Source organism: Entelurus aequoreus, linkage group LG16 (genome assembly GCF_033978785.1).
Source record: "Entelurus aequoreus isolate RoL-2023_Sb linkage group LG16, RoL_Eaeq_v1.1, whole genome shotgun sequence".
NCBI classification, from domain to species: Eukaryota; Metazoa; Chordata; class Actinopteri; order Syngnathiformes; family Syngnathidae; genus Entelurus; species Entelurus aequoreus.
The window spans coordinates 34,149,408-34,167,095 of NC_084746.1; the positions used below are offsets into that span (position 1 = coordinate 34,149,408).

Sequence of the window (17,688 nt, forward strand, 5' to 3'; positions counted from 1 at the left end):
CAGTACATCTGACTATGGTAGCCGTAATGCTACGCGTTCCATCAAGGCTTCGTAGTTTACCAAAGTCGTACTAAAACATATTGACAGATTTTTGAGTGCTGTGTGTATATTTATCAAACAGGCTTCAACCTGCAGTCCATACATTCTGTATCTCTTATGTGTGGCTGCCTTTTACTGGTCACACTTACTACACCATGTACCAAATAAAATAGTTTCAAGGTTGTAACCAGAATTAATATGTAGATTAGGCGCACTGAGTTGTGAGCGATTTTTGAGAAAATGAAAGGATTTTAAGTGCGCCTTAAGGTCCGAAGAATACAGTACTTTTGTTCCGATGACAAGTAACAGGACTGAAAGTAGTAGTTTTTAGCAAAAAATCAGCATATCCATGAATTATAGTCACACGACATTGTGAGTGTTAGCTAAAGTCATTGATGAAATATTCAATATACTGAAAAATAAAGTTAACTTACTTTTGGCCTTTACTTTTGACGCAACTTCCTGTGAACCATGGGACTTTTCAGAGGGGGTAACAGGACTGAAAGTAACAGTTTGTTTTTAGCACACAATCAGCAAAATATGAACGATACGTCACAGCACACAAAGCACATTATAGTTATTCAACCAAAAAATTCTAAAATACAAACAAACACATACTTTAAAATCATGTATGAAATATCATTGACATACATATATATGTACATACATACATATGAAAATAAGAGTGGACTTACTTTTGGCCTTTCCAATGACGCAACGGCAGACCATGTGACATTTTCCAGAGGGGGTAACAGGACTGAGTGGCCAGTTTGACTCAGGGACACAACGAAAGTGAATTTAAAAATAAAAATAAAAAAAATCCTCAAAAGTAGTTGTGATAAGGAGTGACACAAATATGTAAAAAAAAAAAAGGATTTAAATTGTTTTTAATTGTAGGAAGCAGGGACAGGCCCCAGTGTTCCATGTATTAAATATGCCATTTAAATCAATGTGCTGGACACTTCGTCAAAAAAGAAAAAGAAAAATAGACCGATTTAGTGGAATGGCCCTAATGTATATACAGTATATGTTTTGGCAAATGTGGTAAGCCCTCCTTTTAAGTAAGTTTGCATGTACATTAAAATGCAGGCCTCAAAAGTATTTTACATAATAAAGGCACTATAAAATTATTTCTATTTTGTAGTTGTATATGTTCACATATTCATGGGGGTTAAAAGTAACATTATGATACACAATGTATGGCTGGACTGTACAGTAAAAGAGCAAGAGTAGTATTTTTTTTGCATAAAATAACCATGCAGGCAAAATAGCCGCATCCCACAAATGGCACTGCCGAGTACAGTTGGATGGATATTTGTGTGTTCTGATTGGATTCTGATAGAGAAAATGGTGTAAAAACAACACTGGCCCGAAATGTTTGCACAGTAGTTTATATTATACATTTAAACAAACAATGGAACACAGAAAACATCAGATACACAAGAGTAAATAATAATAATAAATAGAATAAATGTTGGAAAAAGTAAAAAAAAACAACTGTAGAGGTAATCTGAGGTAGACAAATGTAAGAAGAGGCCATGTCAGAAGAAGCTGGCAGGCAGCTCGGATGAGCCTTGATTTGTTTGCGTTTGGCCAACGTGCACATACTTGCGGTGCTCAAAGTATCCCCCATTGAGGAAATGAAGATGCTTTCAGACAATGTCAACATGTTGCATGAATGAGCGGCTGTGTTGTTTGGTGGTGGCGTGCACCGCCGCGATCCACATTTGAAAGAAAGAAAGAAAAAAAAAAACCTGAAATGGGCTTGGCAGGGCCGTGGAGCTGTGGTTTGTGAGGAATGGAGTTATTTAGTCAGGAATACAAATGTAGACAGTGCTGCCCTATTTACAATTGAACAGGAGAAAAACAGCAAAACTTAAAAATCTGTTGAGAATATACAAGGAATGAATAAATAAATCTTCGTACATAAAATAATTTACAATTCCTGCATGAAGGTGTTAGTGAGTGACTTCCTGGTGACATTCGGCGTCACCGGGGAGCTCGCTGGCTCCTGGGATGACCTTCCCGTTCCAGGAGGAGACACACCAGCAGCGAGTGGGTGGTCCGACCAGCGATGACTCACACTGAGGACGGAGGAAGATTGGATGGAGCTCAAGCCAACGTTCTCGGTGATGAAAGCGGGGTTGGGGGCGGAGGCCTTACCTGCTTGGCCTTGTAGAAGCCGTGCTTGTCACAGTTTGGGAGGTAGAAGGTGGTGAACTTTTCCCCCAGGGTCTGCTGGGCGCTGGCTATGACCTCCAGGGCGGCGTGGAGCTCGATGTGGCACGGGCCCTGTGGACAAAGCGGGCAAGTTAGCGACGGGAAGGTATAATAAAACATTTTTTGTCCTCTCACCTGCTGCACCAGCTTGTTCCGAATGGCGTTCACTTTGGCCTTGAAGCTCTCCTGGGGCTCGGCGGTGTCCCCGAGAAGGTACTGCAAAGAGCTGTGGTCTGAGACCCCTTCAGTGTCCTCTGAATAATAAAACATTTGATTTGTAACGCACTTTAAATGGCATTATTATTAAATGTATTTATTATTACTATTATTATAGTATGCCGAGACTACCTTGGGCCAACTCCTCAGTGCAGACCCCCAGGCCCCGTGTCAGAGCATGCAGAGGCCTGGCTTCCCCGGGTCTGGGCGTGCAACGCAGGCCCTCAGCGCAGTGGGCCGTGTGCACCCCACAGGAGCTCCCTTTCTCTAGGGCGCACGCCATGCAGCAGCCACAGCCGGGCTCCCTCAGCACCTGCCTGCAGTCGGCGGGGATGGCGGGACACTCGTTCAGTTTCTCCTGAGTGCACGGGGCGCAGCGGATGGGCTCCGGTCCAACCATCGGGGACGACCTGGCCGCCGCCGCCATCAAGGCCAGCAGTGGCAGCATCTTCTGGTGTAATCCACACATCTTTGGGTTTCTTTCTCTGCCGGTCTCCCCGGCGTGCAGTCCTATTTATGCCTCCGCGGAGGGGGTTACTGATTGACAGGACGCCTACACGTATAAAATATTTGTGACAAAGCCGCGGTAAACAGTATTGACCCCGCTTGACGTGTGCGGCTGCGAGTTCACAAGGTCTGCGGTCAATATTGACTTTGGAACAAAGCGATTGGCGAGCAAAACAAGCTTGTTTAGGGCGGCCACTGACTCATCTGTGGTGCTCGGGTCTCGTTAAGAACATGTGTTCATCACGATCAGAAGGTTGTTTCGCCACTAATCAGCGTTTTTATCCTGTTTTGACACCCAAAACCTTTATTTGTTCCTTCCGTCTCCTTGGTGACGGCTCATCTTATCAGGCCAGTAGATAAACAAGGCCATGCATTGCATAACTCCCCCCGCCCCTCCAGCTAGTAGGATCATAACATGTTTGTCTGAAGAAAGCCATCAGTAATTGGTCGCTTCCTTCGGTGTAGTATTTGTGGTAAGTGGCACACACCTTGACACGGTCGGACGCACAAACAACACTCGTGCTTTGAACCCCGGTCTCTTTTCCAAGCCGGTGTAAACATGTGTTCAATATGAACTAAACCATGTTGTTCCTTTCAGACATGATATCAATAAAGTAGTGAGATGGTCCAGTTATTTTGGACCTGGTGAAGGTTAAAGCAGGATAAGGCTTGAATCCAGGTAGATGACCGAGCTATATTTTGGACTACTGCTGGCGACACAGGTCCCACTGACCCGCTGAATCATTGCTGACCTGGTGGACCAAACACTACAAGATAACCTTTCCAATTGCTTTGTGTATATTTTGATGTACAGAGCTGCCAAAAACCTTGACGTTTTGAAAACAAACTATTTTGGATGACACTTATTCCAAAAGGGGACACCTATATGCACCTTTGTCTCTTATTCAAGTTCATATGAGGGTGAGTTTGTTTTACACTGATTCAGTTTTGATTTTCTTTCCGATCCCAAGTAAAATTCAGGTTGGTATTGGCGATACCAAGCCGATACGTTGTGCAAATATACAGTACAGGCCAAAAGTGTTTAAAGAATTGAAAAACGATCAACAGAGTTTACATAAATACATACCCCATTCATCCTAATGAATTACTATGTATGTTTCAGTCACTATGTTATTTAGTCACTACAGTAATTACAACTTGTGTTCACATCCACAGGAACCACATGGGTTAGCCGAATCTGTACTCTGGAACACTCTGCCCCTCCATGTTCGAACTGCTCCCACAGTGGAGTGTTTTAAGTCTCGTCTTAAGACCCACTTTTATTCTTTGGCTTTTAACAGTAGGTGAGTTGTGTGGTCCTCTGTGTTTTTAAAATTTTTATTTCTATTTATTGTTTTAATTGGTTTTACCCTTAAAAATAGTTTTTAATCACATTTATTTTTATATTGTTTTTATATTTATTTATTCATTTGTTTTTATTCAGTCATTGGTGCAGCTAAGGATAATATTTGAATATTGTTTTTAATATTGTTGTGCAGCACTTTGGAAACATTTCTGTTTAAATGTGCTATGCAAATAAAGTGGATTGGATTGGATACAGTACTTACAACCTTACTAGAAAGGGACAAGCGGTAGAAAATGGATTGATGAATAGTGTTTACTTCACAGCCACAGATGGTTCATCTAGTTCAGGGGTCGGCAACCCGCGGCTCCGGAGCCGCATGCGGCTCTTTGACCACTCTGATGCGGCTCAGCTGCATACTTCCCGAGCCCCCCGATTTTCCCAGGAGATTTATGGATCTCAGTGCCTCTCCTAGATAACTCCCAGTGAAAATATAATCCTATTTTCAGAATAATTACTAAATTAAGGGAATGCTCTACATGCACTGTAGTAATTGTTCTCTATAGCATTTACAAACAGCGTGCCAGCCCAGCCACATGTTGTATGTAGCTTTTACTTGACACATAGGAGACAGCAAAGCATACTTAGTCATCAGCCACACAGCTTACACTGACGTTAGCCGTATCAAACAACTTTAACACTGTTACGTTACAAATATGCGCCACACTGTGAACCCACACCAAAAAAGAATGAAAAACACATTTCTGGAGAACATCCCACCGTAACACAACATAAACACAACACAACCAATACCCAGAATCCCATGCAGCCCTGACTCTTCCGGTCTAGATTATACACCCCCGCTACCACCAAATCCCCCCACACATCAACCCCCCCCCCCCCCCCCCCCCACCTCCGTGCGTTGGTTGAGCGGAAGAGTTAGGGCTGCATGGGATTCTGGGTATTGGTTGTGTTGTGTTATGTTGTGTTACAGTGCAGATGTTCTCCAGAAATGTGTTTGTCATTCTTTTTTGGTGTGGGTTCAAAGTGTGGCGCATATTTGTAACGTAACAGTGTTAAAGTTGTTTTATAAGGCTACCGTCAGTGTAAGATGTGTAGCTGCTGACCTAGTACGCCTTGCTGTCATTATGTGAGCAAGCTGAATCTGCATTCTACATGTGGTCGAGCAAGTACACTGTTTGGGCAGGCTGTAGAGGGCGCCAAAAGCAGTGCCATCACGCCAATGAGAGGGTTGGCAAGTATGACGCCATCAAGCGCCATTCATTCAAAACTCGCGGGCCGCACTAACATCAAATTTCCACATTAAAGTGTGTGCCGGTGCGTGTGTCTGAGACTCCTGGTTAACATAGCACAAAGCATTTAAGCTTTGTATGCTGTGTTTTTCATTTTAAATTTTAAAAATGTTTTTGTGGCTCCCATTATTTTCTTTAATTTGTGAAACTTGCCAAAATGGCTCTTTGAGTGGTAAAGGTTGCCGACCCCTGATCTAGTTATTTACACATTACTTTGGCATTTTTTCTTTGATGGCTCTGACATGAGCCTTCCTGGAAAATTTCTGAGCAGCTTGCATTTTCCTTTTTGTTTCTGCTTTAATGGATTATGCCTTGGATTGTATAGCCAATTTCTGTCTTTTTGACTTCCTCTCCACGTCTAACTGCTCCAAATGCAAAAATCATAAAGAGTACAGACATGTTTATTCTATTAGCCAACTTCCTTTATCTGAACAGCCATTTGTGATTTATAGCATGAAATAAATATTTTGCAGTCATGTTTGTTTCAAAATGATTCAATAATTCAATGTCAAAATTTAAACAGTAGAAATAATGGACAAAATAGGCTATACTGTAGCAAAAGTCATCACGTCTGCCACAATCATGTGTGTTCTTAAATGTGTATTCCACGTCTTCCATGTTGAGATCAGTTTTGAATATTCCCTCTTCTCTTCTACGACTCTCTCGTCATTTGGGATGTCTGTTGTGATTTTCCTTCCTGGTTCCATGACCCGCCCTATCTTGCCTCTGATTGGTCTGTCTGTAATGTTTTGCCCTAATCTTAACCAATCGTGACTCATCATAGTAAACCAACTAACCAATCATGAATGTTCTTATACGTAAACCAACCAATCATCATTGATGTTTCCCGTATATTTTGTCCCGTGCCCGTGGAGTTGCTTCACTACGTAGCTTGAATTTTTAAGTCAATAATTTTTAATGGAAAACCGTAGTTTTTACCACTGCAGCCGTAAACCAGAATGGATTATCAAAAACCGTACTCGTTACGGCAAAACCGTAGTTGTTGGCAGATATGGCAAAGAGACGGATAAAGATTTTAACACAAATTGTAGGTCGGAATTTAAAAAAAAATTTTTTAACAGAGATAAAAAAGAAGGATTTCCGACTATAGACGGAAAAATCACATGCCTGTGCAAATGAACATTAATATTGTCGTACAGGCAGAATTTTTGACACATTAGGTTATATACCGGTAGTTACACAATCATATTATTTTAATTCTATTATTATTTGGGGAAAAAAAACTTCAGGAAAGAAAGAGCAAAAAAATGTACTGACAAAAAGCTGAAATGTTCTTACTAATAATTGATAATATACTTAGTCACCAAAAGTACCTAGCTAACACAATATCAATATCTTTTTTTTTTTAAATAAAAAATACCATTATGGCCCCCACATACATTGACTTTTTAGTGTGCAGTCTTTGGTGGAAAAAGTTTGGACACCTCAGAACTTAAGTATCAATAGTATGGATATTTTGATTTAAGGATCGACATTAAAGCATAAAGATGTAGTATCGATTCACACATTACTTCTTTTTACACTTTTAAAATGAGACGCAACTCACCGACATTCTAACTTGAGTACAACTTACAGTATATACAATCACATTGTTTTTATAATTTTGTTTCCGCTACATTGGCAATTGCTCAGGGCATTATTCTTAAGGGGGTGCCCGGATGGCGGAAGGGGAAAATGATTCATATTTATTTGTGCTCTGGACACGCACAAAACCTTGGCTTTTTAAACAGCAATTGTGAAGAGGATTCATAAACGTTTTATTTGGCTTGTTTGGTGATGTTAATTCCGAAATGAGAACATGTGTGCCTTCATTTATTATTCAAGTTAATAAGGGGGTTTGTTGATATTGTACAGTGGTTCACTTTAATTACGCTTGTAAAATGAGACCTAACTCACCTTCGTCGTGAAGTTTTAATAGTATCACTTACTGTAATTGAAAAGTAATTAGTTATTCAACTACTTTTGGGGGAATCAGTTATATTTACCACAAAACAAAACCGCAAAATTCGAACTTGAGTACAAGCGAAGTACCCTGTTTGCCCATCAGAGGGCACTGGCAGTTGCAATTCAGTTTCTCATTTTGTAGACCCCTCATTGGGCAATTATTGAAGGAGGGGGTGAAAAACGATTCATATTGATGAGGTCTGTCAAACGATTGAAATATTTAATCGTGCTTAATCGCAGTTTCTTCATATTTAATTTAAAATATTCACGATCAACCACAGATACATATAATTTTTCGTCAATAAGTGTACCCTAGACAGGTACTATTCTAAGTTAATAATACCATGACTTGACAATTACTTTGCTTTAATGAAATATTTTTTAAACATTTTTTTTTTAAACAGCGCACGTTGCCAGATTTTGTATTTTGTAGGAATACAAATTGTATTCCTGCTCTAGAAGCACTTGCATTCAGAAGAGGAGCTATATTTCCACGTTTAGATACCAATTTCACACATTAATAACACAAAGTGGGGATTTCTACGATCATGGTTTGATTGTCAACGACGTTTGGTAATTTAATCTTTGCTATTTCTACCCGAATATATGATTCTGATAATCCGTACATTACATGTTGTACATAGTATTCATATCTCTGCAAGACTATGTTTTAACCTTCTCTATTCATTAATAAAATGTCATATTCAGCCTGTTCAACATTCTGTAATTGAGGACTCAACCAGAATATGCATTTTATTTAAATTTTCCATACAACATTTATTGAGTTATAAATATCACAGATTACATTACAAAACATTTGACAAAGTATGATCGAAATGAAAGATGATTCTTCATTGTTTTGACCTTATGTGAAGTGAAGCGTTATTATTGTGAAAACGGAAGTGTGTGATTGTATGAGAAGGTGTTTTGACATGTTTTGACCAAAGTCTCAAATAAAAGTGATTCGAGACTTCCTGTCTAGTCTTTTTTTCTGCTGAGCTTTTATTCCATCTTACTAAAGCATTTCCGGTTACAATCTATTCATTTAATAAACTGTAATCTAAACATGGACGTGAAGCTCCTCCTCTCTGCAAGCAGCACAACACACCAGCAGGCTTTTGCTCAAATAGCTTTGAATCTGAGATTTCCAGAATGTCCCCCTTTCTTTGTGCATTTCTGCTTGCTAAATGACGCCATGACATTTCCCCACGCTACGGAATGGCCTGAGAGTCAAAAAGGATTCAGGTTGCATGCACGCTAATCAACGTTAAAAGATTGGCAGGGTTAAAGGACCTTATAGTTAACTTATAGTTATCGCAGTAACTTTGACAGCCATTTATTTGTGCACGGCACGAGAACAAAACCTTGGCTTTTTAAATAGCAATTGTGGCGAGCAGGCCTAACCAAACGTTTTCCAGCGAGGGTCGCATACAGAAAAGTTGAAGGCTTTAGGGGCCATTTTGTACTTTTTTGTACATTCATGATCCTAAAACCTGTCATTATCCCACATGACTATTATTAGGTTCCTGTATTATTTCCTGTCCAGCACTCTTATTTTTCATACCACTTCCTGTTTGCCTCCATTTGCCACCACTCCTCTGGTGTGAGCGCAGGATCTGTCACCTGTCCCTGATTTCCAATCAGGATGCTTTTTGAGACTGGATCATTTTGCTTTGTACCTTTGCTCTAATCATACAGCTGTTTTGCATTGGTGCACTATCCTGCTGCACATCTTTTTCTTTTGTGTTGCCAGTTTTTTCCTAATAAAGGAATCTTTTCTGCACTTGCCTGCCATCTGTGCATCCTGAGGTCCATACATACAACGAAACGTAACAAAAACCAATACAATGCAGTTTAATCAATTATTCTTATTAATATTAGTATCATTATTATACCAAGACTTTAGCCCACTAAGAATCTTACCACATCTTGCAAGACGTGTACATATGTTCATCAAACACCATGTAGAAGACGCACAGGTCAACGGCCATTTTAGTTTTCAGCTTGTTCAGTTTTTTGCTTGTTTTTTCATTAAAAACATGTTTATTTGGTCTGTAGAAGGTGTCGCAAGCTAATAAAAAACAAGCTGTGGGCCACACTTTAGACACCTCTAGTGTAAAGAACAAAAAAATATAACAATATGCACTATAGTTTCTTATTCAAATTAATATAATAGGTTGTTTACATTTTATAGTTCACTTCTTTTTACACTTACAAAATTAAGCACATCTCACCTTTGTCATCTAGTTTTAATATAATCAGTAACTGCAATTGGAAAGTTATTAGTTATAGGACAACATCGCTGTCTCTGAATTGTAATTAGTGATGTGCGATACCACTCACTTACTTTCCGATCTGATACCGAGTAAAATTCAGGCTAGTATCGGCGATACCAATCCGATACCAATACTTTGTGCAAATGTGTCTAATATGTATGCTCAAATTAAAAAAGTTGTAAATAACATTAAAAAAAACAAAAGTAAATATGTAAGAAGAAAAAAGAAAAAAAAGCGGAATGTAATGAGAAGAAGCTAAAATTTTTAAACTACTAACTAAAACTAATATACTTTGTCACCTCTAACACAACGTTTTGTCTTTAAATATATATTATCCGTTTTTCGCATTTAAAAAAAAGAAAAAGCGTTTCACATCCCTGATCTTAAATAGCCCTGAAGATAGAATATACTTAAAATATAAACACAATTTAGTCAATTAAAACAATTAATACTAATGAAGTAATCATTAGAAAAATTACAACAACAATAATAAACACTGTTAAATATGTAACTGAACATAAATATTTTTGTACAGGCAGAATTTTTGACACAACAGGTTATGCAGTTTTGTACGGTATATTATTGCAGTACTAATGAATCAAAAACGTTTGAATACTCTGTTTGAAAAGTACCGGTTTGCCATACTTTTTTTTTTTACAGGCATGACGGCGCGTCGTCACGTCGTGACATTGCTGGTTTTACAAGCAGAGGAGCATGTTCGGCAGCGCACAATCATGGAGTACTTAAAAGCAGACAAGGTGTGTGGACAGAAAAGGGTGAATGGAAGCATTTTGGCTTAAAAACTAAAGATAAAGGTGAAGTTATAACACTGAAACAGCCCTCAGGAAGAGGTGCTTTAAGACATGGCTAGCTAGCTAGCGACTAATGTCCATCCACAATCGGCAGTGTTTTAGTTACTTCTAAATCACTAATCCTCGCCTCAAGAGTGTTTCCAGAGCGGCCAGCCTGAAATGCGGGTGTCAGGGACAGGCGCGGAAGGAGATTTTTACAACAAAATTCTAAAGCTTAGTGATATATCAGATTGTGGGTGGGGTTTTTTTTACACTTCACGTTCATATTTCGCTGTGTTTGTTGCATTTTTGTTGTGTTTTGCTTGATTGTAAAATATGTTGATCGAGAGGGGGTGTGACGTTTAATATGTTGTCGATATTCAGTGTTTTATTGTTCATAGTTAATGTTGTAAATCCCACATTCTTTATTTTCATGTACAATCTTGGTGTTTCATTCAGTAAAAAAAGGTACAATTCCATTCTGTTTTTTAGGGCGGTCTGTCATAACGTTTTTAGCATTCAATCAGACGAAATTGTGAGGTTTTGTATTAGTGTTCCTAAAAATAGATATACCGGCCCCCAAACACATTTTTTTCTCTAAATTTGCCCCCGGAGTCAAAATAATTGCCCAGGCCTGCTATAGATGTTTGTGTTCAAGACAAAGAAGAGCAGTTTGTCTTTGTCTATTTGGTGTTTTTTATGCATTCAAACGCAGAAGGGGGCTTTGACAAGGAGGCCATTAACGCTACAATCACCACTGCTCGCATGTTATAAACAAGAACAAAAGCAATGACAAATAAAACTGAACATAATTCGGTTATAAAATAGAAAGCCGATGTCATTAACACGGTCATACAGACTAAACCTATGTAGTTTGGCCAGATAACTGCAGTTATTCCTCATATTCCTCATTCAAGCAGATCACAAATAATCATTTAATAGTTACTTTGCATTCAATTTCAGCCTTTGTTTTTTTTTTTTACAAAATCAAAGTAACATTTGTATATATTATTGCTTTATAGATTCAAACATAAAAAAGTTATTTGCCAAAAAAGAAAACACTATGCTTTACTATAGTAGATTTAGGCAAAAATCTTAATTATGTTAAAATAAATAGACCAAAAATAAATATTTAGAACATTTATAGGGGCAAAAAATGACAAATAGGTGTTGGTCCTTTTTATGTTGTCCAATCATCAAGAGTCTCAGCGCCAGAAGACAGAGTTCATAAGGACAGAAACGAAAAGGTCATCTGACGAGAGACGTAACACATGGGGACCAAATTTATTGTGATAGAATTGATTTTTAGATCAGAGACTTAAGGCCTAAAATATTTCACATCGACATTGATATTTAAAGGAGATGAAGAAAAGAGATTGGGAAAAGGTTGCTCACGTCACTCAATTGCCAGCTGATGAGTTGTGGCCTCCTCTATGTTGACCATCAGGTCACACAGCCACTGGGGGAACTCATCCTGCAAAAAGAAAACAAAAGATTGATGACAACAGACTTAACATATTTACTTGCTTTAAAACAAATAAACTGCTTTTTTTTGTGGCGCCACATCAGATATAGTTTTATTAAACCTAAGATTATTTGTAAATTAGAGTTTGATGCAACAGCTCGTCAGCACTGAGTGCAGACTTGCCTAGTCGTACAAAGGTAGCAGTCAATACACGTTTCCACAGAGCATGTATCATAAAGTACGCACATTTTAAAGTAACTTATTTGACTTGTTTACAAGGTAATAGTTGTGCCGTATCATCTGACGTCAGGTGACTTTTTACAGTGTGTAGTAGGAGTGCTGTCATGCGACTACCAGGTTCCGTTTGATTGCTGAAACAGAGTCAAAACCTCACTAGTGCTTGCTGGATTGGTGCTGGTGGAAGAAATCTTTAAGGATTTAAAGGAATGAGTCTTTGCAAAAATCAAATCAATAGATTATAAATAAATTAGGGCTGTCAAATGAATATTTTTAAGCAGATTAATCACATTTTGGAATATGGATCAATCATGAATAATCACAGGTGATTCATTGCTTGCATAATTACAATGGACTCCAATATTTATACAGAAATGCAATTTTATTGTCAGAGTGTCATCCAGGAACACTTGTTCATGTTTTACTCAAATGCATGTCATTTATTTGACAATCATTAAAGAAAGAAAAAAAAAAGTCTTATCTAAATTTTTTTCAGTCTGTATTTTGGAGTGAAATTTGCCAGCAAGCACACCAGTCAGTCTCCTCACTCATTTTTGTACTGAAGTATGCATTGATCTGACCACTGACCGTATAGCGCAGAGGTCCCCAAACTCGGCCCGCCAGTGTCTCTGGCCCACAGGATGTCCAGAGAATTTTTTTTTTTTTTTTTTGCAAACACACACACACACAAATATATATACATATACGTACACATACATACAGTACATACACACATATACACAAATATACATATACGTACACACACATACATATACAATAACAAACATATACACAAATATGTACATATATATACACATACACACACATACAGTACATACACACATATATACATGTACGTACACATTCATACAAACACACATACATAAATATGTACACATATACAGAAATACAGTACATACACACATATATACATGTACGTACACATTCATACAAACACACATACATAAATATGTACACATATACGTACACATTTATAGATATACGTACACATACAGTATATACATATATGTGCACATATATACATACCGTAATTTTCGGACTATAAGTCACAGTTTTTTTCATAGTTTGGCCGGGGGTGCGACTTATACTCAGGAGCGACTTATGTGTGAAATTATTAACACATTACCGTAAAATATCAAATAATATTATTTAGCTCATTCACGTAAGAGACTAGACGTATAAGATTTCATCGGATTTAGCGATTAGGAGTGACAGATAAACGTATAGCATGTTCTATATGTTATAATTATTTGAAAGACTCTTACCATAATATGTTACGTTAACATACCAGGCATGTTCTCAGTTGGTTATTAATGCGTCATATAACATACACTTATTCAGCCTGTTGTTCACTATTCTTTATTTATTTTAAATTGCCTTTCAAATGTCTATTCTTGGTGTTGGGTTTTATCAAATAAATTTCCCCAAAAAATGCGACTTATACTCCAGTGCGACTTATGTTTTTTTTCCTTCTTTATTGTGCATTTTCTGCCGTTGCGACTTATACTCCGAAAAATACGGTATACATTGTTACACACATACATATATACATATACAAATAAATATACACAGACATACATTAATATGTACACATATATAGCTATACATACACATACATACATACACACATACATATATACACACATATATACATATATACATATATTATCTACACATACATACATATATACATGAATATGTACACATATATACATATACCTACACATACATAAATATGTGCACATATATACATATACATACATACATATACGCACATATATATATATATATATATATATATATATATATATATATATATATATATATATATATATATATATATATATATATATATATATATATATATATATATATATATATATATATATATATATATATATATATATATATATATATATATGTCTTAATTAGATTATCCAAAAAATAGTGCTCGATACCGTGGTAGAGCGTAATATGTATGTGTGGGAAAAAAATCACAAGACTATTTCATCTCTACAGGCCTGTTTCATGAGGGATTTCCTCAATCCTCAGGAGATTTTTCCTGAGGTTGAGGAAATCCCTCATGAAACAGGCCTGTAGAGATGAAATAGTCATGTGATTTTTTTCCCACACATACACATATATATATATATATATATATATATATATATATATATATATATATATATATATATATATATATATATATATATATATATATATATATATATATATATATATATATATATATATATATATACACATATATATATATATATATATATATATATATATATATATATATATATATATATATATATACACATATATATATATATATATATATGTCTTAATTAGATTATCCAAAAAATAGTGCTCGATACCGTGGTAGAGCGTAATATGTATGTGTGGGAAAAAATCACAAGACTATTTCATCTGTAGAGGCCTGTAGAGATGAAATAGTCTTGTGATTTTTTCCCACACATACATATATATATATATATATATATATACATATATATATATATATATATATATATATATATATATATATATATATATATATATATATATATATATATATATATATACATATATATATATACATATATATATATATATTAGGGCTGTCAAAGTTCATTTCATTAACGGCACAAATTTTTTTTAACGGGCGATTAACACACACCTGTCGATTTTGACCCCGGGGAGAGCCAGGTCTTCTCCACCAACATCAGTGTGTGACCTCACCAATGCGCTTTAGTAAGAATGGTCGAAAATTCCTATAAACACACTCCACAACCTTGTGGACAGCCTTCCCAGAAGAGTTGAAGCTGTAATAGCTGCAAAAGGTGGACCGACATCATATTGAACCCTATGGGTTAGGAATGGGATGGCACTTCCAGTTCATATGTGAGACAAGGCAGGTGGCCAAATACTTTTGGCAATATAGTGTATATATATATAGACACACATATGTATATATACATACACACACAAAACAAATTTAAATTTCTATTTTTCCCAATCTGTGTTGTTTAGCTGGACAGTCAAATCATATTGTTTATGTACAGCGCATCCACATTTTATGTTACAGCCTTATTCCAAAATGGAATACATTTATTTGTGTCCTCAAAATTCTACACACAATACCCAGTAATGACATTATGAGTTGTTGTTTTTTTGCAAATGTTAGTTGATGCACCTTTGGCTGCAACTACAGCCTCAAGTCTTTTTGAATACCATGCCACAAGCTTGGCACACCTATCTTTGGGCAGTTACGCCCATTTCTCTTTGCAGCACCTCTCAAAATCCATCAGTTTGGATGAGAAGCGTTGGTTTCCATCCAGTATGTCTCTGTACATTCCTGCCTTCATACTTCCCTCTATCCTGAGTAGTCTGTCAGTCCCTACCACTGAAAAACATCCCCACAGCATGATGCTGCCACCACCATGATTCCCTGTAGGGATGGTATTGGCCTGGTGATGAGTGGTGCCCTAACGTAGGCGATTTTTTAATTGTTTAATACATTTGAAAAAAAACATTTAAAAAAAATACTTTTAACTTTTTCAGTATGGGCTATTGTCTATAGAATTTTGTGAGCAAAATGAATTTATCAAGTTTTGGAATAAGGCTGTAACATAACCAAATGCGCAAAACGTTATGAGTCAAAAAGTTTGGGGACTCTGGTATAGCGGTTAGGGTAAAAGAGCTTGTATGGGCAAAATGAATGGCATGATTAATCCAAGTGTTTACATGATTAATGCAATAATGTTTGTGATTAATCACATGAGTTAACTCGTTAATTTTGACAGCCCCTAAAAAATATATGTAGCGATCGGAATGAAACTTAATGTAGCAAAGTCAAAAGTATGTTGCATTTAAAACTACTGTGACAAGCACAATATATACAGAAAGTTACTTCATTGATGTAACGGAGTAAATGTAGTGCATTACTTTCTGCTCAAATGACAGTTACAAATGTTTCAACATGAAAACGTTATAGGTCTCAAGGTGAGGTGACTCGCCTCCCAAGCAGTAGTTATTTGTCAAAGTTAACAGTGGTTAGCTTATTTATGAGGGCTTTAAAAATGCATGAGTTAATAAATGTTAATGAAGGCCATATTTTGATTTTGGAACAGTTTAATGTCGTTTCTATGGGAACAATGTTTGACGGATGTGATTTGATACTTTACTAATTGAAAATAAAGTTTGATAAAGCAGTAGATCTTAAAAAAATTACAACTCACAAATGTCATTGTCTTCTTCCTCCGTGATGTTCTGACGTTCTCCTTGCGACGTTTCCGTGTGCGAGTACTTGCTGTTGTGCTGCTCAAACTTGCTCGTCTGTTGTCATCAAGCTCAAAGTCGTGAAGAGATGTGTGTTCTAGATGACTCCTGCCACATTGAACATTTTGCGAGCTCTCCAGGGACAGTCGACCGAGCCTTCGGACCTTCGGCGGAACGTCACCTTCAACGTCTTCCTCCCTCTCACCGCCTGTCATCTCTCTTTCTTCACTTTCTTCTGAAATTTGGTCGCTTTCAGCCGCTTCCTCCCACTCAGATTCTTCCTGGATGGTCGCCAGGTTTGAAACCTGTTGATACGTTGTTGAAATTAAAGCCAAAGTAACAAATAATTGCTATTGCATTTTTGTGTACTAGTTCACCGAGACACTAATGAGCATTTTTGTTCATCAGCATGAAATTAATATACCGTATTTTCCGTACCATAGGGCGCACCGCATTACAAGGCGCATTAAAGGGTTCTTTTTTTTTTCTTTCTAAATGTAAAACATTTTCTTATGGTTTACATAAAATGTAATGGTGGTTCTTTGGTCAAAATGTTGCATAGATTATGTTTTACAGATCATCTTCAAGTCGCTTTCTGAGCGTCTCTTCAGAATGCGCCGTTTTGTGGGCGGTCTTATTTACAGCGTCTTCTCCTCGTCATCTTTGTTGTAGCGGTGTAGCGTGCAAGGACGGGGGTGGAAGAAGTGTCAAAAGATGGAGCTAACTGTTTTAATGACGATTCAGACTTTCCTTCAATCAATAACGGAGCAGCATCTTCTCATCCGTGGCTCACTAGTGCAACAACAACGCCGGAAATGTGTCCCGTGAAAAATCCTCCGACCGGAACTCTCTAATAACTAAAGTTCTTGGGTGAATAATGTAAACTCACTACATCGGTGTGTTTCAGCGCTTAAATGGCGCGTTTACTGGCAGATGTAAGTAAGAACTTTACACTACTTTATATTAGAAATGGCAACAGCGGAAGATGAATGTCCTATAACAAGAAGATAGAGAAGAAGCTTATCGACTACGGTGTCGCCACGGACTA

General features: G+C 37.1%; 1 protein-coding gene across 2 annotated transcripts; it reads right to left on the reverse strand.

Annotated features, from left to right (window-relative positions):
• Positions 1-1,200: 1,200 nt before the first annotated feature.
• Positions 1,201-4,748, reverse strand: LOC133631340 (insulin-like growth factor-binding protein 1). 2 transcript variants are annotated; one of them, XM_062023524.1, is made up of 4 exons: positions 2,608-4,517; positions 2,395-2,513; positions 2,203-2,331; positions 1,206-2,123 (listed from the first exon to the last, which is right to left on the reverse strand). In XM_062023524.1, the coding sequence occupies exons 1-4, from the start codon at positions 2,942-2,944 to the stop codon at positions 1,998-2,000; spliced, it is 711 nt and encodes a 236-aa protein (XP_061879508.1). In that variant the 5' UTR covers positions 2,945-4,517; the 3' UTR covers positions 1,206-1,997. The 2 variants fall into 2 exon arrangements, with proteins under 2 accessions (XP_061879507.1, XP_061879508.1); XM_062023523.1 differs by having other exon boundaries at positions 1,201-2,123; positions 2,203-2,513; positions 2,608-4,748.
• Between the last annotated feature and the right edge of the window lie 12,940 nt (positions 4,749-17,688).

Excerpts from the sequence above, each read along its gene's own strand:
- LOC133631340 (XM_062023523.1), bottom strand. The coding sequence starts at position 2,944 with ATGTGTGGATTACACCAGAAGATGCTGCCACTGCTGGCCTTGATGGCG. Across the intron at positions 2,514-2,607 it reads CACTGAGGAGTTGGCCCAAG|AGGACACTGAAGGGGTCTCA; the intron begins GTAGTCTCGGCA and ends TTTATTATTCAG. Across the intron at positions 2,124-2,202 it reads GCTTCTACAAGGCCAAGCAG|TGTGAGTCATCGCTGGTCGG; the intron begins GTAAGGCCTCCG and ends CTCCGTCCTCAG.